The sequence below is a fragment of the Brassica napus genome, chromosome A10, assembly GCF_020379485.1.
Source record: "Brassica napus cultivar Da-Ae chromosome A10, Da-Ae, whole genome shotgun sequence".
Taxonomy (NCBI): Eukaryota; Viridiplantae; Streptophyta; class Magnoliopsida; order Brassicales; family Brassicaceae; genus Brassica; species Brassica napus.
In genome coordinates, this window is record NC_063443.1 from 12,508,111 (window position 1) to 12,532,127 (window position 24,017).

The 24,017-nt window shown below is 39.5% G+C and overlaps 3 protein-coding genes across 3 annotated transcripts; all 3 read left to right on the forward strand.

Annotated features, from left to right (window-relative positions):
• The first annotated feature begins 90 nt into the window (after nt 1–90).
• Nucleotides 91–2,340, forward strand: LOC111213135 (L-type lectin-domain containing receptor kinase I.7-like). The gene has a single exon (XM_022714802.2). The coding sequence runs from the start codon at nt 273–275 to the stop codon at nt 2,280–2,282; it is 2,010 nt and encodes a 669-aa protein (XP_022570523.2). The 5' UTR covers nt 91–272; the 3' UTR covers nt 2,283–2,340.
• A 563-nt stretch (nt 2,341–2,903) lies between these two features.
• LOC106412139 (L-type lectin-domain containing receptor kinase I.8-like) lies at nt 2,904–5,201 on the forward strand. The gene has a single exon (XM_013853033.3). The coding sequence runs from the start codon at nt 3,048–3,050 to the stop codon at nt 5,046–5,048; it is 2,001 nt and encodes a 666-aa protein (XP_013708487.2). The 5' UTR covers nt 2,904–3,047; the 3' UTR covers nt 5,049–5,201.
• A 4,200-nt stretch (nt 5,202–9,401) lies between these two features.
• On the forward strand, nt 9,402–11,889 carry LOC106412195 (L-type lectin-domain containing receptor kinase I.9-like). The gene has a single exon (XM_013853096.3). It carries the CDS (start codon nt 9,488–9,490, stop codon nt 11,627–11,629), a length of 2,142 nt encoding a protein of 713 aa, XP_013708550.3. The 5' UTR covers nt 9,402–9,487; the 3' UTR covers nt 11,630–11,889.
• Nucleotides 11,890–24,017: the final 12,128 nt, after the last annotated feature.

The window sequence follows — 24,017 nt, forward strand, 5'->3', positions numbered from 1 at the left end:
AATAATATAAAAGGCCCATCACGCCACTTTATTTACCAATATCTTTTTTCATGGAATTCATTTTGCTGTCTTCACTAAGACAGGTGTCCGAAAGTCTTACCAAGGGAAAAGTTATATACCCTAAAGATTCCAAAGCAGCCGTAAGTATTTGACTCTAGTGTCATAATCAATTCATCTATACAACCAGAGAGGAAGAAGATAACTGTTAACCACTCTGACAAGAGAAAGCAAAAGAAGAACGATAACTCTCTCTATCTCTCTCTCTATTCCCAATGATTCGAGGATCGCTTCTGGGAATCATCTGGATGATATGTTGTGTTTGCACGTCACTCCAACAAGAGACAACGTTCGTCTACAACGGCTTCGACCAAGGAGATCATCGTATTCATCTTGACGGTGGTGCAAGAATCCTTCCAAAAAATGATGTCCTGCAACTCACGAATGAAACAACAACGCAAATAGGTCGTGCTTTCTTCGAGCAGCCTATTGAGTTCAACCCATCTGAACCAGTCTCGTTCTCGACGCATTTTGTGTGTGCGCTGGTCCGTGTAGGTGACGTGAGTGGCCACGGCATGGCGTTCTTTGTGTCTCATTCCACTGATTTCGTAGGCGCCGAACCAACTCGATTCTTCGGGCTTTTCAACGCCAATGGAGCTGCTTCCACACGTGTGTTGGCTGTTGAGCTTGATATATCCAAAGCTCCAGATGTGCTTGACATCAGTGATAATCACGTTGGGATTGATGTGAACAGCGCAAAGTCGGTGAAAGCTGAAAACGCTTCTTATTTTTCAGACAAAGAAGGTCGGATGATTGACATGAATCTCTTGAGTGGAGATCCTATCCAGGTTTGGGTGGATTATGTAGGAACAACACTCAACGTTACAATTGCTCCTCTTGGAAACCAGAAACCAAGCCGACCTCTTGTGTCATCACCCCCCATCAATCTCACAGAGATAGTGAAAGGCAGAAGGATGTTTGTCGGGTTTTCCGGTGCAACCGGGTCCATCATGGTCAACCAGTACTTACTCGGGTGGAGTTTTAGCAAAAGCATGGGGTCTCTGCAGAAGATTGACATCTCAAAGCTTCCCAAAGTTCCTCACCCTAGCAATAAAAACAAGTCTTCATCTACGGTGCGCAATGCTCTGTTGGGTTTAATAGCTTTCTTAGTTTTGGGGCTTCTCTTTGGAGCTTATATGTATAGGAGAAACTTGTACGCTGAAGTGAGAGAGGAATGGGAGAAGGAGTATGGTCCTCTCAGGTATTCCTACAAATCTTTATACAAAGCAACAAATGGGTTCAGTAGAGATGAATTTCTTGGGAAAGGAGGTTTTGGTGAAGTCTACAAAGGAACACTCCCTCGGAACATTGAGCTGAGAGAAGTGGCTGTGAAGAAAGTATCACACGAGGGTGAGCATGGTATGAAACAGTTTGTCTCTGAGATCGTGTGCATGAGGAGTTTAAAACACCGGAGCTTGGTTCCACTTCTTGGGTATTGCAGGAGGAAACATGAGCTAATACTAGTCTCTGAGTACATGCCAAATGGTAGCCTTGATCATTACTTGTTTAATCATGATAGACCTACTCTCCCCTGGCCGAGAAGATTTGCGATTCTCAAAGACATTGCGTTGGCTCTTAGTTACTTACATACAGAAGCTGACCAAGTTGTTATACACAGAGATATCAAAGCTTCTAACGTTATGTTGGACGCAGATTTCAACGGAAGGTTGGGAGATTTTGGTATGTCGAGGTTATATGACAGAGGGACTGATCCAACCACGACAGCTGCAGTTGGAACTATTGGGTACATGGCACCTGAGCTTACAACAATGGGACCTTCCACTGTGACTGATGTATATGCATTTGGTGTTTTCTTGCTTGAAATAACTTGTGGGAGGAGACCTGTGGAGGCTGGCTTTTCGGGTGCAAAACGTTTTCTTGTCCAATGGGTTGGTGAATGCTGGAGACGGTCTTCTTTGCTTGATGTTGTGGATCCAAGGTTGACAGAATTCTCATCCGGGGAAGTGGAGAGGGTTCTGAAAGTCGGTTTGCTATGTGCAAACCTTGCTCCAGAAGCAAGACCCTCCATGGAACAAGTGGTGCAATACGTAAATGGAAACTTAGCCTTGCCAGAGTTTTGGCCATATTCTCCCGGAATTGGAGTTCTCACTCCAACGGCGTTTTCACAAGCACAGCTCATGGTCCCTTCACTCTCATTATCTTCTTCATCATCCAACAACTCTATGTTTATTACTCATTCACTCCTCTACGGGAGTGGACGATGAAAGTTTCTAACAACTTTACGTATCTTTGGCATCTTGTTATTAACTCTGGTTTTGACCATTTGTTTGATCTTATACTCACACCATGTTCTTCTTGGCATTCTCCATCAAGTTTGACCTGTAGAAAGATGAAAAAGTTCTTGTACCTACTTTACTAAATACATTGATAATTGGTTGTTGTCACTCTTTTATTTAAGGCTTGAGCCTATTATATAGATTAAAGACATTCAAACATCAGAGATTTTGCATCAGCTTTTTGTTCCTTTGACAATGAGTCAACTGAAATTGTTTCTTTGAAGTTTTAGAATATGTCGGAGAACTCACAAACGTCAAAGAGAACTGTTTAGTCTTTACATTTATTTGTGCTGATCTTAGGTAGCTGCAATGTATCCTAGGAGATACATGGATCACAACAGGCTAAAGAATTCAAATATTCAGAGATAGTGACAGATCAACTTTCTGTATGGGCTAAGAAAAGTAATCAGTGAGAAGCCTTGGCTTTGAATAATCTTTAAACTACAATAATGTGTGGAATCTGCGTATATTTTAAACAGAGAATACAAATAAATGATAGCTGTCTTTCGGAATTTATCAAGTCAACTCTTGTTAAAATTTCTTGGAAATGGCAAAATGCAGAATGTTCTTCTTGTGGTGCAATGATATAACCTTGTGTTTGCAGATGGAGAAGATAGCTATTAACCATACCATCGACTCAGAGTCGGAGACAAGCTTATTCTCAAAATAGCAAAAACACTGTTCTATTAAAAAATGGCTCAAGGATTGGATCTGACCTGGATGGTGATCTCTTTTCTTCTTCTGATTCATCTGTCAAGTCAAAAAGAAACTAGTTTCATCTTCAACGGTTTTCGCCAGGGAGATCTTCACGTTGCTGGGGTTGCTCAGATCCTTCCCGGTGGACTACTGCAGCTGACCAACACCTCAGAGCAGAAGATGGGTCAAGCTTTCTTCAAGCAGCCCTTGGAGTTCAACTCATCTGAATCTCTCTCCTTCTCAACTCATTTCGCCTGTGCAATGGTGCGTAAACCGGGAGTAACCGGAGGAAACGGGATCGCTTTCTTCCTATCTCCCACCATGAACCTTTCGGAGGCAGATGCAACTCAGTACTTGGGACTTTTCAACACCACGACCAATATGTCTCCTTCATCTCGTATCTTCGCTGTTGAGCTTGATACTGTCCAAAGCGCGGAGTTTGATGACATCAATAACAACCATGTTGGTGTCAACGTGAACAGCCTGACCTCAACCGTATCTGCTCCAGCTGCTTACTTTTCAGACAAAGAAGGTCGGAGTAAAAGCATTAATCTCTTGAGTGGAGATTCCATCCAGGTCTGGGTGGACTACGATGGAACCATACTAAACGTTTCACTCGCCCCTCTCCGAGTTCAGAAGCCGAGTCAGAGTCTTATCTCAACATCCCTCGATCTCTCAGCACTTCTCCAAGGCAGAATGTTTGTCGGACTATCTGCAGCAACAGGGCAGTTAGCAAACAACCATTACATACTCGGTTGGAGTTTCAGCAGAAGCAAACAGTCACTACAAAGCCTAGACATCTCCAAACTTCCCAAAGTTCCTCACCCCAAGAAAAAACTCTCCCCGGTGCTGATCCTTCTCTTGATTGTACTCATAATAATAGTCTTGTTACTCCTCGGAGGAGCTTACCTCTACAGGAGAAACAAGTACGCAGAAGTAAGAGAGGAATGGGAGAAAGAGTACGGTCCACACCGTTACTCTTACAAAACCATCTACAAAGCAACAAAAGGGTTCCACAAAGATGGGTTTCTCGGCAAAGGAGGGTTCGGAGAAGTCTACAAAGGAACTCTCCCTCGCGAAGGAGACATAGCAGTGAAGAGATTCTCACACGACGGGCAACGAGGGATGAAGCAGTTCGTGGCAGAGATAGCAAGCATGGGGAGATTAGACCACAGAAACTTAGTCCCGCTCCTAGGCTACTGCAGAAGAAAACGCGAGTTCTTCCTCATCTCCAAGTACATGCCCAACGGAAGCCTAGACCAGTTCTTGTTCCGAGGAGGAGAAGAATCACCATCTCTCCCTTGGACCAAACGTTATTGGATTGTAAAAGGAATAGCGTCAGCGCTCTGTTACTTACACAGAGAAGCCGCACAAGTTGTTCTCCACAGAGACATCAAAGCTTCGAACGTGATGCTCGACTCAGAGTTCAACGGGAAGCTGGGAGACTTCGGTATGGCTAGGTACCACGACCACGGAGCTAACCCGACCATGACGGGAGCTGTGGGAACCGTGGGATACATGGCTCCGGAGCTGACCTCGATGGGAGCTTCGACAAGAACCGACGTGTACGCGTTCGGAGCGTTCTTGCTCGAAGTAGCTTGCGGGAGGAGACCCGTGGAGCCTACCGCGGCGGCGGAGAGGCAGTTTCTTGTGAAGTGGGTTTGTGAGTGCTGGAGGAAGAAGGATATGCTCAAGGCTCGTGATCCTAGACTGAGCGGCGAGTCTTATTCGTCTCGGTCTGTGGAGTTGGTGATGAAAGTGGGGTTGCTGTGCACGAATCTTGTACCGGAAGCGAGGCCGGAGATGGAGAGAGTTGTGCAGTATCTTGAAGAGCTGGTTCCGTTGCCGGACTTTGAACCGGAGACGCCGGGGATTGGGGTGCTTAGTTCGGTTATGGTGGGAGGAAGCTCGTCGGTGGTGGTGTCTAACGGTTCGTGTCCGGCGACGACTGAGTCTATGTTTATTACTCACTCGATTCAGTACGGAGAAGGACGATGAAAGCACTCTTAAGCTCAAACGTTTGTGTTCTTGTCATTTTATTTTATTTTTGTTTTGATTTTAAAGTTTGCAAATAATATTTATTGTTAAAAAATGTTTTAGAGAATGTATAACAAATTAATTTATGAATTAGCCTCAGGCAATTTATGATTTGTTGAATAAGAGTTGGGGTTAAAATGATTCGTTTGGAGTTACGAGTTTTTTTGGCTAATTTTTAGAAGTTGAGGATTTTAGGGCATCATTATCGGTGTCTCTTAGCTTGAGGCCCGTAAGCGTAGAGTCCCTTAACTTTTAACTAAAAACGCTAAAGAATTTTTCTCAAGTCCCTTATTTAAAGGCCGTTCTTTAGCGTTTTTAATTAAAAGTTAAGGGACTCTACGCTTAAGGGCCTCAAGCTAAGGAACACCAATAATGATGTCCTTAGGTTCTTGGAGTAGCTTATCCCATGATACAAGGTTCCTCCTGGTAGTAAAGGTTGTGCACACAGGTGCGCCCCAAGTTGATATATCAAAGCTTCTGATGCTATGTTAGATACTGTGGTTAGGGGAAGGCCGCTTTGACCCCCAGAGCTTGCAACAATGGCAGCTTGCTGAGCAACCGACACATGTATGCTTTTGTGCTTGAAGTAACCTTTGGGAAGAGACAATCTGTGGATGCCACTCCACAAACGGTTGGAAAATGGTTTAGCTCCGAGTTTGAGAGTTGAATTCTCAGCTGAGGATTGCCAGAACTGATTTGTTTGATGATTCTTCCTTCGTTAGCAGGTATTTGACCACCGATCTCTCATCTGGTTTCCATTTACATTAATGAATTTTCACCAAAAAAAAGGATGGTAGCTAGTAATTGTACCTCTGTGTACTTTCCGTTTTCTAAGAGAAGTAAACTGCTTCAATCTAATCTTGTACTGTGCTCTTAGTCTGGCTACAACAGTGACATAACGTAACCAAAAAAATGGAATAACACGCTCTATGCAATTTCCGCCGTCTTTTGCGGATTCTGAGTAGCAGAAGAATGTATAATGATATAGTCTTTGTCTATAGTTCTTCTCTATAGTCTTAGCTTAGTGATTTGATTTATAGTTCATGTGTGAAAGTTTTCTCTTGCACATGTAGAGCTTAATTAAGAAATCCTATAGTAGGTAAACAAGGTAGTAGGACCTAACCATAGGTTTCTATTACTTTTCTTTTTTAAAAAACACTTCTTGTTGTCATGATCATTCCAGGCTTTCCTAGGCGTCTTCCTTGTTGTAATGATATTATGTGTTGAAATATCATTACAAAACATTGAGACTTTTTTATTCTGCTCTGAGAGGTGAAGGGCATGTTTAAAATATGGTCTTGGAAAATACCATTCTTTTTTTGTCCTCTTCCTTGGAAAATAGCTTCAAGTAGAAGACGAATCCCATGAAAGTTGGTGCACGATCTGCCCCTACACGTATATTTAATCCTTCTTACACGCATTATCAATTTGGACTCAAGTTGAAATATCATATACTTATACGTTAAAAAAATATTGTCTGAAATGGAATACTTTGAAAACCACGTTAAGCTTTATTTCTAGGTTTATTTAATATCATCGTGCTAATCGAGTACAGTGTGTAAAGTTAAAAAATAATGATTCCTTTTGTTAATAACACAATATTAAAAGGGAAATTAGGCTGTATGACAAGGAAAAAACACATAATTCACTGCATAACCATTTTCCCTAACGTTTCTATATACGGCGTTAACTTTATAAATTAATACTATACTGCCCCTTTCTGAAACCGGTAAAACCTGAAACAAAAAAAAATTAATATTCTTAATTATTATATCCAAAAAAGTAAATCGTGGCTTTACTAACTTCACATATTTCCTTTTTACTTCTTTGGTATCTTCGTAGACTTGAATTCTCTCCAGTACGATTTTGCTTCACATCGTCATCTCCACTGGATTTGTTTTGAATTGTTCACTTCTTCTTCATTCTTTGTAAACGCGTCATCTTCTCTTCGTCGGAGATCGTCGACCACACGATAGCGTTAAAGTTTCAGCGGCGAGTAGTACCAAACCGTTCCTATTCTACTTCACACCGTCGATTCTTGTCAGATCTCTGGAACTACCGTAAGTTCTCGGGTGTTTATATGTTGTTGTTCATATACTGTTATTTTCTTTTCTATTTGGGCTATTTCGGAATTATGGTACTATAATTGGTAAATCTACAACCTCGTTACCATTGCATCTCAGATCTGATTTTCCGCTTCGAAGTTCGCCAATTGATTTAGGATTTGGGTTTCTCCGGTTGTTCTAATGCCTATTTTATCACCGTCTGGAAATGACATGATCTCCGTTAGGTATATTCTATCTGATTTGGAATAGAATAAAATATAGACGTTATATTCCATTTGACTTGGAATGAAATAAATTCGAACGTTTAATATCACTTTCTTTAGCTTATAAATTCATACTTGTTTTAATATTTACGTATTTTTATACTTGTATTAGGGTTTATATTTCCGTGTAGGGTTTAGTGATGATTGGAGAGGGGTTAGTTTCTTGAATATTGAGTTCGTCACTGCAAGATTAGGGTTGACATTAGATTAAGTGTTCTATCTGATTTGGAATAGAATAAAATATAGACGTTATATTCCATTTGACTGGAATGAAATAAATTCGAACGTTTAATATCACTTTCTTTAGCTTATGAATTCATACTTGTTTTAATATTTACGTATTTTTATACTTGTATTAGGGTTTATATTTCCGTGTAGGGTTTAGTGATGATTGGAGAGGGGTTAGTTTCTAGAATATTGAGTTCGTCACTACAACATTAGGGTTGACATTGGATTAAGTGTCATATTTCCGTGTAGGGATTCGCGATTAGTTGATAGGGTTTTCGTATATATTCCCATGTGTGGTTTAAGATCGTGAGTTATGCATATTGCTATGTCTTATATGGTTTTCATTCCACATTATTGTTATACTTTACAATTTATTTTACATTTACTTTGTTATATGGATCCTAACATTTTGATGTTTTCCTTTTGTTTCTCAGATTACAAATGAAAGATTTAGGCTGTCAAATAGATTGTTTGAAACTGGATTTGGGCCATCTGGTGAATATATTCTCATTTATATATAATAATGCAATGTGTATATAAGCGGAATAGATCATGTGTACATAAAATGGAAAGACCATTCATGTGAAATGAATTATATAATCTTTACTATATGTTGTATTCTATTTTATTTGCAGAACATAGAATATAAATATGATTGTATAGTGCATAAGCATAAATTATGTTTTGTAGTTGTATCGTTGCTATCAAAACTAAGAATTTAAAACTCAATTTTATCATTTTGTTAACCAGATCCACATAAGTGTAAACTTCACACAAATTTCGTTAACCACATCTACATTTGGGCCATAATCTTATAGTACTTCGGTCATATGGAATAGAACATTCAGTGCATATATATATGGTCAATAGTATATACTATTTCAAATTTTAATTTTATTCAAAATATTATAACTATATATTATAGTTTACATTTGGGTTTTGGGTTTAGTGATTGGAATTTAGGGTTCACTATTTAGGAGTTGGGGTAATGTTTAATATTTAGGAGTTATGAATGAAGTCATAATCCTATACTATTTCAGCCATGTGGAATAAAGTATTTGATGCATATGTATGTGGTCAATAATATATACTATTTTATATTTTAATTTTATTCAAAATATTATAACTACATATTATAGTTTACATTTGGGTTTGGGTTTAGTGATTGGAATTTAGGGTTTAGTATTTAGGAGTTATGGTAATGTTTAATATTTAGGAGTTGTGTATGGAGTTATAATTCTATACTACTTCGACCATGTGGAATAGAGCATTTGATGCATATATATGTGGTTGTTTCCTCAAATTACATGGTCGTTCCCTCAAATTAGGTAATCCTTGCTTTCTTCACATTCTTGCTTTTGAATTCATTCGGATGGATTTACAGTGGTAATTTGATGGAATACAACACTCATCTTAAAAATGGAATGACCGAGGTTGGTGAATGGAATACAAAATATACTGAAAGGAGATAATTTTAATCCACCAATTACTGCGCATAGAAAATCCGTATGCGGTAAATATATAAGTCACATGGTTCTCCTCTCTTTTATAAGTTACCATCAATTCACCTCTTTCTTGGGCCACATAAATTATAGTCGACGTCATCTATATTCATGTTTCACCGGCAACTTGTTGTAATAAAGGGCAGAACCGGATCATATGAGGGTTAAATGTCACCAATTCAATTATGTCAAAATCATAGTCAGTTTCCTAATTACATTTTTGGTTTTGGCTATCTCGCAAATTCACCCATATTAAAAAGCATCATAGGCTTGGATCACTGAAACAGAAGCTCACATCCTTTTTCTGCTCACCTTTTCTCCACAGCTTGCGAGGTTATGAGATGCATCGCTTTGTGTTCAGAGAAGATCTACACATCAGATCCAGACTCTCTGTTTCATCATCAGCAATGGCTCGTTGGCTGCTTCACATCCTGATTATCTCCTCTCTTCATCTTGTTTCTCTATCAAGTCAACAAGAGACCAGGTTTGTCTATGAAGGTTTTAACTCCCAAGAAGATCTTTATCTAGACGCTTCTGCGAAAGTGCTTCCCAAAGGATTACTGCAGCTGACAAACGATTCAGATCATCAAATAGGCCGGGCATTCTACAAGAAACCAATTCAGTTCAGTTCCTTCTCAACACATTTCGTGTGTGCTCTGGTGCCTAAGCCAGGTAAAGAAGCCGGCCATGGTCTTACCTTTTTAGTATCTTCTTCTCTGGATTTCTCGCACGCACAAGATTCAAGATTCTTGGGGGCTTTCAACGCCTCAGCAAATGGATCTCAGGCTCTTGCTGTTGAGCTCGACACTATATGGAACCCAGAGTACAAAGACACCAAAGGTAGGAATCACGTGGGGATTGATGTGAACAATCCTGTATCTGTCGCAGTAGCTCCGGCGTCTTACTATTCCGACAAGAAAGGGAGAAACGAAAACATGACCCTCTTGAGTGGGAAGCCTATACATGTCTGGGTGGATTATGACGGCACTATGCTCAGTGTATGGATCGCACCTCTTAAAGTCCAGAAGCCAAGTCGGCCTCTTTTGTCGCAACCAATCAGCCTTTCAAAGATTTTTCCTAATAGTTCCAAACTGTTTGTTGGCTTCTCTGCTGCAACAGGGAACGCAGTGAGTGGTCACTATATTCTTTGGTGGAGTTTCAGCACAGGCAGAGGATCGCCTCATGGTCTTGACATCTCAAAACTTCCTAAAGTTCCTCATCCTAAAGCTCCACGTAAGAATCTACCTCCTTGGATTATTGCTCTGGTTGTTTGTGTGGCTGTTGCGGTTTTGGCTTTTCTTGCTGGAGTTTATGTCCGCAGGAGGAAGAAGTATTCTGAAGTTTCTGAAACATGGGAGAAGGAGTTTGATGCACATCGGTTCTCTTACAAGTCCTTGTACAAAGCAACAAAGGGTTTCAGTAAAGATGAGTTCCTCGGAAAAGGAGGCTTTGGGGAAGTCTATAGAGGAGATCTTCCGCAAGGCAGAGAAATAGCAGTGAAGAGAGTGTTACATAATGGTGATGAAGGTGTGAAGCAATTTGTGGCTGAAGTGGTGAGCATGGAATGTCTGAAACACAGGAATCTTGTTCCACTTTTTGGGTATTGCAGGAGGAAGCGGGAACTTCTTCTTGTCTCGGAGTACATGCCCAACGGTAGCCTTGACGAGCATTTGTTTGATGAGACGAAACCGGTTCTTCCTTGGTCACAGAGACTTGTGGTTGTTAAAGGAATCGCGTCTGCTCTGTGGTACCTCCATACAGCTGCTGACCAAGTTGTTCTGCACCGAGATGTCAAAGCTTCAAACATTATGTTGGACGCTGAGTTCAATGGTAGGTTAGGGGATTTTGGCATGGCTAGGTTTCATGACCACGGAGGCGATGCAGCCACAACAGCTGCTGTGGGAACAGTAGGGTACATGGCACCTGAGCTAATCACAATGGGAGCTTCCACTGCAACTGATGTTTACGCCTTTGGTGTTTTCATGCTTGAAGTAGCATGTGGGAGAAGACCAGTGGAACCGCAGTTGCAACCTGAGAAACGACATATGATCAAATGGGTTTGCGAGTGTTGGAAGAAGGATGCTTTGCTCGATGCCACTGATCCAAGACTGGGAGATGAGTTCTCACCAGAGGAAGTTGAGATGGTTATGAAACTCGGTCTGCTCTGTTCAAATATCGTGCCAGAGTCTAGGCCTACGATGGAACAAGTGGTCTTGTACCTAAACAACAACCTGCCTTTGCCAGATTTCTCACCATATACTGTGGGGATCGGCACATTTGCTCCGGTTCTGGTTGATGCAGCTTCCCTGGTAGTCTCATCAGCTTCATGGAGTTGGTCAGCACCCTCGATGTCTTCATCTTCTGCAAACCACTCACCTTACGCTGGTCAGTCAACAGATCAGCCTTGGGGACAGACAATAGAGACTAAGAACTCTCTTCACATAGTTTCAGAAGCGGAGAAGCCTAAGACTCAGACTTTCTAACCAGCTGTTGAAACTGTCAGGTCGCCTACAGAAGAGTTTTGAGTCCAATCTTTACAGCATCAGCAGTCAGAGGTAATTCCCGTTCATATCAGCAAACAGATCTTTAGCAGCTCTCAAGATTGTTGTAGCAATCAGTCTCCCTTCTCCTAATGTACTGAGTTTGTCCCTTTGCAACATGTTTATCCACTTTAGTGATATGATTATAAACATATAGGAAAAATGTGTATGGTTATTATTGCAACAAGAGTTTTTAATTGTCAGGGTTCTGATTGTACTTTGAGAGAAAATGTTGAGCTACATATGATGTGACGATTGGATAACAGTCACTCCTACGAGAGACTACAAACCTAGTCGTAATGGAGTCTAACATACATGTGAGAACTAGTTCATGATGTGTGTATTATGTCAACCGTTTTATATTGAAATGATTGTTGTAAATATGGATGGATGTTTCAGTCCATATAAGTATTCGATCCAATAAACAAACAAACTATTTTCAGAACTTATAATTGATTTCAATCTGGTTAAAATGGTTATAAATTAGCCATAGAGATTTTGAATCCGAATGGAATAAGTGTTGAAGTTTGAAACCAAAAACCATTCCGAACCAATTTTCTACTAAATTCATTTTTTCTTATTCACTATGTTTAATCTTGTTCTGATATTGGTGGCTGCTTGCATAATCAAAACAAGTGAAGAAGATCTGGTATCTTCATTGCTTAACTATGGGAATTCCCACTCTCACATTAGCTTTCTATTCTCTTCTCTCCATACTTAGCTTCAGTGATTGCTTTTGTACATGAAGGGTTTGGTTAATATAGTAAGACCCAATACGGTAAAGCTAACTTCATCATCTAGAGAACATAAGTGTGTTTTTTACTCTCCAAGCTTTCTTAGCTTTTCAGTTCTGACTCATATTGCTGCATCGGGAAGGAAGCCTCAGTTGGACTTTGGGACAAGGTGAATTTTCCCTCATCTTCTTGGTATTGAAGAATTAATCATGACAAAGTGAAGTTTCATGCTTGGACTAATCATCACTTGTCATGCATATGCCAGGCTTTCCTAGGGTTCTTCCTTTTGGTCTGGCCCATAACTATGTCGAAGTATCATCACAATTCACTAACACATGGGTTTTTCTATTGTGCGACCGGAAGCCATGTTTAAAATATGTTATTTTAATAAGTATATTTTGTATAGCTTCAAGTTGGTGCATTATACTATTGTTTTATGGTAGCTCCATATTATAGCAGACAGACGCAGTTGTCTACTCAGATTCAAGTTGAGATCTATAATGAGTTAAAATATTTTTCTCAAATCGAATATTTTGAGAACCAAAACCATGTGAAGTTTGTTATGAAACAAACAATATTAGAAAGTTTGGTAGACTTTTGATTACTAAAATAGAAGCTCACGTTTTTTTGTTCATTTTTTTATCCAGCTTGAAATTAAAGGTTATGAGATTGCGTTGTTTTGAGGGGACAGATTTGCACATTAGACCCAAACTCTCTCTGCTTCATCATTAGTAATGTCTTGTTGGCTGCTTCAGATACTGATTATCTCTTCTCTTCATCTCATCTCTCTATCAACTCAACAAGAAACAAGGTTTGTCTATGAAAATTTTCTTGACAAAGAGAATATTTATCTAGATAAATCTGCCAATGTACTTCCCAGTGGATTATTACAGCTGACAAGCGCTTCAGAGCATCAAACTGGTCATGTTTTCTACAAGAAATCAATTGGACTCAGTACTTCTAAACCACTCTCTTTCTCAACACACTTTGTTTGCGCTCTGGTGCCTCGTCCAGGATATGAAGGTGGCCACGGTATTGCCTTCGTGGTATCTCCTTCTATGGATTTCTCTCATGCGCAGCCAAACAGATACTTGGGAGTTTTCAACACATCAACAATTGTATCTCCCTCTTCTAACGTTCTTGCTGTTGAGCTTGACACTATCTGGAACCCGGAGTTCAGTGACATCGATAACAATCACGTGGGGATTGATGTGAACAGTCCTGTATCTGTCGGAACAGCTTCAGCATCTTACTATTCAGACATGAAAGGCAAAACGACAGCATAAACCTCTTGAGTGGAAAGCCTATACAAGTGTGGGTGGATTATGAAGGCACTATGCTCAATGTCTCAATGGCACCACTTGAGGTCAAGAACCCAAGTCGGCCTCTTTTGTCACAACACATCAATCTTACAGAAGTTTTTCCAAATAGTTCAAGACTGTTTGTTGGGTTCTCTGCATCAACAGGTGCAGCGGTCAGTGATCAATACATTGTTGGGTGGAGTTTCAGTCCAGAGAGAGGATCACTGGAGAGACTTGACATCTCAAAACTTCCTCAAGTTCCTCATCCTAAAAAAACTCCACATAAGAAGCTTCATAAGCTTTTTATTATTGTTCTGCCGTTTTGTCTGGCTTTTTTGGTTTTGTCTGTTTTCGCAGGAGCTTATCTCCACAAGATGAGTAAGTGTTGAAATGTAATTCAAACAGGAGCATAAATGACAATGAATGAGAATATGTTGCAAAAGTTTTGGTTGCTATTCATGTATTAATTATGGTTTAATCAGTTTTGAGGGTTAATTTCTATTTATAATAATATCAAATAATCAGTATGTGAGCTAAATCTAATATGAGTGCAGTTACGTTTCTCTTTCTAAATATTATTGTATTATGTTTTAATTCTAATCTTTTTTTTTTGAATAAATGTTAAATTTATTCATCAAAAAACCCTTCTTACATCAAGTGTAGACCTTTAAATTGAGACAAACTTTCTAAAACCTCCAACCTTAGAATAAAACAATTTTTAAACTCTAGTACTAAACCAAAACTGCAAGCCATCCCTTTTACTCCTTTGGACCTCATAATGCTCAGCTTGTTTTAATTCTAATCATCAGAGAAGATCAAAGTATTATTCAGAAAAGTATTCCGTGAATAAAAATTATCTCTTTCAGACTGTCTCGTTTCAACAGTAAGTATTCAGAAGGCACATAAGCCGTCAGGAAAGGAGGTTTTGGTGAAATCTATATTTAAGATGAAATCTTCCTCAAGGCAGAGAAATAGCAGTCTAGAGTCTAGACTCTAGAGAGTGTCCCATAATAGTGAGTGTTGGAGAAAGAAAGACATACTCAAAACTCGTGATCACAAACTGAGTGGAGAGTCCTCTTTCGTCTCGGTCTGTAGATAATGTGCCGGAAGCGAGACCAAACTTGGAACAAGTTGTCCAGTATCTTGAAGAATTGATTCCGTTGCCGGATTTTTCTCTAGATTCGTTGGGATTGGGATACTTAGTTTTATAGCTGTCAATTGGCCTGTCTGTATCTTTGTCCATGTTCATATGGATATTTTTGTTTGAGAATAAATAGTAACAATGTCCATTAGGATTCAGCTCATTAACGATCATGTTTACATAGACTGTTTATGGGATCCATTAAACACCATATAAGAAATATAAAAAATTACAAAATCGAATATGTTACAATGAGTCATTTAAAATACAAAGCAAACATACTACAAAACAAATATGCTATAGGGGTTTTTCGATATTCAAAACATTTTAACTCTCTTTTTGCGGTTTTCTCTCGTTTTGACGGGAAAACAAGATTTTGACAATGAAAGCTCGATTTATTTTCTTAAAAAAAATAGTATGCACTAGCTAATTTAGTTTTTTTTACTTAATATTTTATACTCTAATACTGTTATTTAAATTTTAATTTATACTCCATCCGTTTCATAATACTTGATGTTTTGCCTTAATACAAAAAGATTAATAAAATTATTTTTTTGTTAAAAAAACCTTTTAAAAATATAATTTTAAAAACAGTTAACCAATTATAAAAAAAACGGTAAAATCTAATTAATTGAATAGTTTCCAATAAAGTTAAAGTTAACCTTAAAATCTCAAAACTTCGTGTAAATTAAAACAAAATAATTCTTCTAAAACATCATCTATATTGAAACGGATGGAGTAAAAGAAAATTCATTGGGTAAGAGCAGGATTAACGCGGATGCTTAGAGAGGTGCTTAAGTGATTTTGGAATTAAAAAAAAAAGAAAAATATGTATTACCTTAAGCGATGGTGCTTAATTAAGCGGAAGAAGCGTCGGTGCTTGGTGCATACGTGTCATAAGACGCATCTATCTCAGAAAGGAGGAGTCGTCTTCTTTCCTTCTCTCCTTCGACAATTCCGTGGCTCTCGATTCAAACCTCGACGGCTCTGCGATTCCTCGTGATACCTCGATTGACTCTGGATCTCTCTTTCTCTTCCTCGACGAATCCCCGTTTCTATCGCGAAACCTCGACGACTCCGCCTCGTTCTCGCGAAACCTCGATGACTCCACCACTGTCTCCTGATCTTCCCCCGACGATGAAGCCGTCGGCGTTTCTCTCGGTGGACTCCTCGTCTCCGTCGCTCTCCTACACAGTGCTGTTGTCTCTCTCGGTGGATCTCCTCGACGGTGACAAACTTGTACCTCTCTCTCGGTGGCCGTCTGGGAGGAAACCAAATCGGAAGGTAAAAGTATGACCTTTTCCTTGTCTGAATCATTATATGTTATTTGATTTGTTTGTTGTTTCGGTTAGTTTCGGTTAGTTCCTCTGTCTTGCATGCTTACCAACGATGGATCAGTAGACATGAATGTCTTGCCTTCTTTCATGAACGCTTTTTTAAAAAGCTTTATGTTTTTTTATTTGGTCGTTTATGATATTGATTGATAGTGTTTACGAGTTTGATCTCAAATTAGATGATTGTCGTTCTTCTCTGACTTGAATAAATTGTTTATGATCATGTGATTGGAGGACTTCAATGGTTATGGATCGTCTTCTAGGTTGAAGCACGAGCAGATGAATGAGTCTGACCCGATTAATGAAGTTGTGTCTTCGGTGAAGATGTTGACGGAGATGTTTGTGAGGGTGGAGAAGTCGAAGATGGAGATGGTGAGGGAGATGGAGAAGACGAGAATGGAGATGGAGCTGAAGCATTGACAGATGATGCTTGAGTCGCAGCAGCAGATCATAGGCGCCTTTGTTGAAGACTTGAAGCATTGAGCGAGAAAAAGAGCACAAACGCAAGGAGGCCGGGGTCGTAGTTTCTTATTAACGTGAACGTACCAAATATGGATGGTATAATTAATGGGGGATCAAATAGCTTTTGAGTGTCCAGCGTGGCCCAAGCACATCTTCGACAGTGAGATAATCCCTCCCTCTACAAGGGGTTACTATAAGAACTTTTACGAGACACTACAAAAAAACGTAACCTTAACGAGGAAATTTAACGAGGAAAAAGAATCCTCGTAAAAAAACGTTGATTTTGCCAGGAACGTACGTGGAAAAAGAAAAGCATCGTTATTTCGTCGTAAGATAACGACAAAACATATTCGTCGTAAAGACGATGTAAATTGACGTGGCTTTTACGAGGAAAAACTATTTCCTCGTAAAAGCCACGTAAATTTCGCGAGTTCTTTACGACGAAATATTTTACGTGTACTTAACGAGGAAATTTTGAATCCACCAACTTGGTAGGTGGCTCACGTTTTTTTTTTGCCATCCAATTAATTTTCGTCGTAATTTCATAGTAAAATTACAACTACCAGATTCGAAATTTTCTATAAATATGGATGTTTGAACATCATTTTAAACACACCAACAACAAAAAACGTGAAAGAAAAAAAATGGCTGGCTCTGGGATTATTTACGAGTTGCGGAATTGGATGTATATGCATAGAGATGCTAACGGGAGAGTGACGAAAGAATACCTTGCGGGGCTGGAGACATTTATGCACCAAGCAGATTCAACACCGCTCGCCCAAGAAAGTGGTAAGATGTTCTGTCCTTGTCGGAAATGCAACAATTCGAAATTGGCAAACCGTGAAAATGTTTGGAAGCATTTAATAAATAGAGATTTCACGCCAAATTAATATATCTGGTTTCAACATGGGGAAGGTTATAATTATGATCAGAATGAAGCTAGTATTAGTAATAGCAATTTTCAGGAAGAACCGGTTAATCATCATTTGCATAATGAACATAGTTACCATCAGGAGGAGATGGTAGATTATGATAGGGTTCATGATATGGTAGCTGATGCATTCGTAGCTCATGATGAAGATGAAGAACCTAATATAGATGCAAAAAAGTTTTACGGAATGTTAAACGCGGCGAATCAACCACTTTACAGTGGTTGTAGAGAAGGTCTCTCTAAATTGTCGTTGGCTGCTAGAATGATGAATATTAAAACTGATCACAATCTACCTGAAAGTTGCATGAACGAATGGGCGGACTTGTTTAAAGAGTATTTGCCGGAAGACAATGTGTCTGCTGATTCTTATTATGAGATTCAGAAATTAGTTTATAGTCTTGGGTTGCCTTCGGAGATGATAGATGTCTGCATCGACAACTGCATGATCTATTGGGGAGATGATGAGAAGCTAGAAGTATGTCGATTCTGCAAGAAGCCACGATTCAAGCCGCAAGGACGGGGACGTAATAGGGTACCGTACCAAAGGATGTGGTACCTACCAATTACAGACAGATTGAAAAGATTGTATCAATCAGAGCAGACTGCTGCAAAGATGAGATGGCATGCCGAGCATACTCAGACGGATAGTGAGATGACTCATCCATCAGATGCAAGAGCCTGGAAACATTTCAACAAAGTACATCCGGATTTTTCTAGCAATAGCCGGAATGTGTATCTCGGATTATGCACAGATGGATTTAGTCCGTTCGGAATGTCAGGGAGACAATATTCATTGTGGCCAGTCTTTCTTACGCCATACAACCTGCCACCGGAGATGTGCATGCAACGGGAGTTGTTATTCTTGACGATATTGATACCTGGTCCGAACCATCCAAAAAGGTCCCTGGATGTTTTCCTACAACCACTGATAAAAGAGTTGAAGGATTTATGGTCAACATGGGTGAGGACGTACGACTGTTCAACGAAGACGAATTTTACGATGCGAGCTATGCTTTTGTGGACCATAAGTGACTTTCCTGCATATGGGATGTTGTCTGGATGAGCTACACATGGGAGATTAGCTTGTCCATATTGTAATGGAACGACAGATGCGTTTCAACTGAAGAATGGTAGGAAGACAAGTTGGTTTGATTGTCATCGTCGATTTCTTCCCATTGGCCATCCTTACCGAAGAAACAAGAATTTGTTTAGGCACAAAAGGGTTGTGAGAGACACTCCTCCACCATATCTAACTGGAGAACAAATTGAAGCACAAATCGACTACTACGGAGTTAACGAAACAGTTCGTTGGGGTGGTAATTGGCATGTCCCTCGTAATATGCCTGATTCTTACGGTGTTCATCACAACTGGCACAAGAAGAATATATTTTGGGAGTTGCCATATTGGAAGGATCTTCTTCTGCGCCACAACCTCGATGTGATGCATATAGAGAAGAATTTCTTTGAGAACATCATGAATACAATATTGAATGTCCCAGGGAAGACAAAAGACAACATAAAATCGAGGTTGGACTTGACGGATATTTGCTCAAGAAGCGAGTTACATATTAAAAGCAATGGACAAGTTCCCGTTCCGATATTCAGACTGTCTTCAGAAAAAAAGTCGGTGTTGTTCAACTGGGTGGCATCAGAAGTGAAGTTCCCCGATGGGTATGTTTCAAATCTCTCTAGATGTGTTGAAAAGGGTCAAAAGTTCTCTGGGATGAAGAGTCATGATTGTCATGTCTTTATGCAGCGACTACTGCCCTTTCCATTTGCGGAGCTACTTCCAACAAACGTACATGAAGCACTTGCAGGTTCGTAGTGTTTTATATCACAATAATTTTATAACGGTCTAGTTTGCAAAATAATATACGACTAACAGAGGTGTTTGGTCTAACAAATTTGGTGTAGTTGATGTCAACGGTGGACGTCGGTACAACAAATTCGAGCCTTTCATCTTAGCTTCACAAGCAGACCAAGTTAGCTTCCTTCCATACCCTCGGATGAGAGATTCGGGTATAAATTGGTTAGCAGTGATCAAAGTTACACCTCGAGGACGAATCATCAGTGGAGAAGAACCACCATTGCAAGAAGAACAGATAAATGAAGTCGAGGAACCTGAACAAGAAATTGATGACATCCTTCTCATTGATCCGCATAATCACGAATATGAAGATCTTACCGATGATGCCACAGACGAAGCTGTAGAAGACGAGTTTAATGAAAATGATGATATTTCTAGTGATGACGAGAATGTCGATGTATCCGATTGATGTATTTGATTTTGTGTAGTTTGTTTTATGAATAAGGTAATGTGAGAGTTTGTTTTATGAATAAGGTAATGTGGGAGTTTGTTTTATGAATAAGAAATTGTGGGAGTTTGTTTTATAAATAAGTAAATGTGGGAATTGTGGTTTGGAATGGAAATAAAGATGGGGTTTGGAATATATGAAGTAGAAGATAAGGAATATGGGGTTTTGGGGTTTGGGGTTTCGGATTTTAGGGATTTAAACGTAATACTCGTTAATTCCTCGTAAGTTGACGTCGAATGTACGACGTAATCCTCGTTTATTCCACGTAGGACAGAATCGTCGTAAAGAACTCGTTAGCTTACGTGGAAATAACGACGAAACTAAAAAAAATAAAGAAAGCGAAACCCGTTAATTCCACGTAGGACGGAATCGTCGTAAAGACCTCGTAAGGTAAATAGACGTAAATACCACGTAAAGTAAATGACGAAGGAGGCACTCTTTAATTCCACGTAGGATGATTTCGTCGTAAACACCTCGTAACAAAAATTGTCGTAAAAACCTCGTAGACTAAAAACTAGGAAAAAAAGGAAAAGAAGAGAGACACCAGATTTACATGTGGCAAGACTTCCAGCAATTATAATACTTAAGTCTCGCCCACATAAATTCTAATATCTCCTTCTCTTTCTTTTTTTCCAAATATTTCTAATTTGGTGAAAAGCGGGACTAGCTACTTCCTCATAGTATAAAAACTAGTAAAAAAGAAAAAAAGAAAGATACTGGAATTATATGTGGCGAGACTTAAGTCTCACCCACATAAATTCTAATATCTTCTTTTCTTCTTTTTTTTTTCAAATATTTCTAATTTGAAAAGTATTTTGGTGAGGAGTGTGATTTGAGATAGGGTGTGTTTTGTGAGTTTGTGTGTGGTTTGAGAAGGAAAGTTGTGGGTAATTATAGAAAATATAGGCTCGCTAATTCCTCGTAACTGGTTAACTCGTTAATTCCACGTAACCTAACTCGTCGTAAAAACGTCGTTAACGAAAACGCGGGCCTTTGTATATCGTCGCTATTTCCTCGTAAATGAAAACGCGGGCCTCTGTAATTCCTCGTAAGTTTACGAGGAAATTACGAGGACAAGTAATCTTATATATATCCCGAGCGAGCTCGCTCTGTCTTTTCTCTCCACTTCCTCTCCACTTCCTCCCTAATTCGTAGCAATGGTAAGTCTCTCTAATTCATCTCTAGTTTGATTAGTTTAGGATAGATTAGGTGGTTAGTATAGGGAATTTAGATAGGTTTACGGATCTTATGTTATTTAGTGTTGATTAGGTGGATAATGTTGGGAAGTATATTGTTCACGAAAATTTAAAAAATTAAATTTTTTTCTCAGGTTCGAAAAGGTAGACTTACTGCCCATTACAGAGAGATGTTCGGTGAGCCGGGTAGTCGTTTAGACCCGTCGTCTTCTTCAGCTCCCGGTTCTTCGGGTCAGGAGACTGTCCCCGAGACTCAGTACACTCAGAGAGTCATTGGATCTCCTTCTTCTAGTGCACCATCGGTTCCTCACGTGCCTCCCCAGATGGCTCCTCCTCCTGTGCCTTCTCCGATGCCGGCACCTCCGATGCCCGCCGAGATTCATCCCGATTTGATGGTGCCTCCGAGTGCTCCTTACTCGCAGTACACCGTAGAAGACATTCTCCGTCTGCCAGGCAGAGAAGGTTTACCAGTCATCGACCCCGACCGACCGGACGGAACTTTATGGTATGTTTCATTATTTTTTTATTCTTTTTAAATTCTTTTATAACTTTAAAAAATAATTTATATTTTAAATTTGTATTTTTCAGGTGGGGGATTGACGGATGTCTTGCATCGGACGTAACCGACACGATAAAAGGTTACTTCTCCATGCCACATCCGAACTGGAAAACGACGCCCCACTACGTCAGAAAGACGTGGTTCAAAATTTACGCTGTAAGTTTTATTAATTAAATATATATCTTTAAATTTTTTCATTATTTATATATATATTTTTTTCTGAAAAACTAATTATAAATTATTTTTTCCAACAGCAAAAATATAATTGGGCCTTGGGGATCACTGAGAGGGTGAGGAAGAAGTTTGTCGCGAAGGCGAAAGTTCGCTTGTTGGACACGGTCTCCAACTGGAAGGGTGACTGGATCGTGAAGGGGTATGAGCGTGGCAAACCCGCTGAGCTCACCACGGATGTCTGGGATGGCCTCATCCGATATTGGCGTCTTCCTGATTCCATTAGAATCGCCCAGTCTTGCTCTAACTCCCGTAACACAGTCGATGAGCACGGGAACGGGCCGATGCTTCACACTACGGGCCAAAAACCCCACGCCGGTGTCCGTTTGGAAATGGTAATTAAAAATTTAATTATATTAAATTTTTAGTATATTTTTATATATATTCTAACAACTTTCTTAAATGTTTTTTTAGGCCAAAGAGACGGGAGAATTCCCGTCTCTTATGCAACTTTACGAGAGGACCCACAAGAACAAGGCGGGCCGATTTATAGATGGCAAGTCCGAGCAAATCTACAACGATTTGGCTGCTCGGGTTGAAGAACGCCAGACCCAGCTGACCCAACAGTCCACCGATGGATTACCCGTCACCTTATCCACACCTGAAGTGGATAAGCTTTACGAGGAGGTAAATTTTCTTAAATATTCATTTAATTTAACTTTAAATTTTTACTAACAAAATTTATTTTTTGTTTTTAAGGTTGTCCCTAAAAAAAAGGGACGGACGTTGGGGATTGGTTCCGTCAACGATGTTCCGAGAGCGACATCGTCTTATGTTCAGCGACGGGATGATGAAGTCTCTCAGCTGCGTAGGGAGTCCGAAGAGCTGCGTAGAGAGTCTACTCAGCTGCGATCTCGTATGGGTGGACTCGAGGGCTTCTTGGACGTTGTAGCGGCCACAAATCCGGAATGGGAGACTTTGTTGAGGACCATGCGACAACAAAATCCTATCCCAGGCGAGTCACCGACCGACGACTCACATGCCGAGGCGGATGTTCAGGCGAGGAGTGATGAATTCTACCAGGCGATTAACGACCACCCTTAGTTCTTTTTAATTTCGGTTCTTGTATTATGAATTCAAAACTTATTTATATATAAAATATTTTGGTTTTGATTTTTTTAGAATTTTAATTTTATTAATAATTTAAATAATTTAAATTAAATTTATAATTATAATTTTTTATATTTCTATAAAATAATGAAACAAAGTAAATTCGTAGCTAATTTTGCGGCTTCTTTACGTGGAAGCTTAACGTGGTTTTTACGAGGAAACTTTTACAAGGAAATAACGTGGAAATCTATCAAGGTTTTTACGTTTTCTTTACGTGGAAAGCTGTCAAGGTATTTACGTTTATTTTACGAGTATTTATTTACGTGGGTTTTACGAGGAAAGTTTTTTGTGGTATTTACGAGGAAACTTAGCGATGTCCTTACGTGGAATCTTTACGTGGTCTTTACGACGAAATATCCTCCTTCGCTTTTACGACGAAATTATTTCCTCGTTACCTTACGACGAATTAGCGAGGATATATGCGTTACGACAAACGTATAACGACGAAACGGGTTTCCTCGCTAATTCCTCGTAACACTGCTTTTACGACGAAGTAACGAAGAAAACTGCCCTCGTAAAACTTGTGTTTTCTTGTAGTGAGATGTTGAGTACTGATAATGTGTACTGCTCTGTTTTTGGCTAGTATTAGTTGTTGTGGGTTCTGGATGCAGGTGGTCCAGTTCGTTTAGGCTAATTCATTTTGTGTAGTGCTGTTATGGCTTGTGTCGGAAGTTTGTAATTTATTTTGTGTAGTGCTGTTATGACCAAGTGTCCTCTTCAAGAGAAATAGTACATGATTATCCATAACCATTGGAGACACCTTGTTTTTCTTTTTAAGCACTTCAAAATAAGCAACTTACATTGGAAGACAAAAATTATAAGTTTCTTAAAGAATGTGCTTCACACATATTTAGTACTAAAAAAATGATTAAGCATCCCATTAAGGGTGCTAGGGATAATCATGCTCTAACTTACACGTATATTTGCAATGAATGATGCAATAATCAAAATAAAAAGTCCCTTATAGCTATATTTTAGCAAAAAAATTCCTTATAGAATTGCTCATACAAATATATA

Bases quoted from the DNA above. Each gene is read 5' to 3' on its own strand.
- LOC111213135 (XM_022714802.2), top strand. From the start codon at position 273: ATGATTCGAGGATCGCTTCTGGGAATCATCTGGATGATATGTTGTGTT.
- LOC106412139 (XM_013853033.3), top strand. From the start codon at position 3,048: ATGGCTCAAGGATTGGATCTGACCTGGATGGTGATCTCTTTTCTTCTT.
- LOC106412195 (XM_013853096.3), top strand. From the start codon at position 9,488: ATGCATCGCTTTGTGTTCAGAGAAGATCTACACATCAGATCCAGACTC.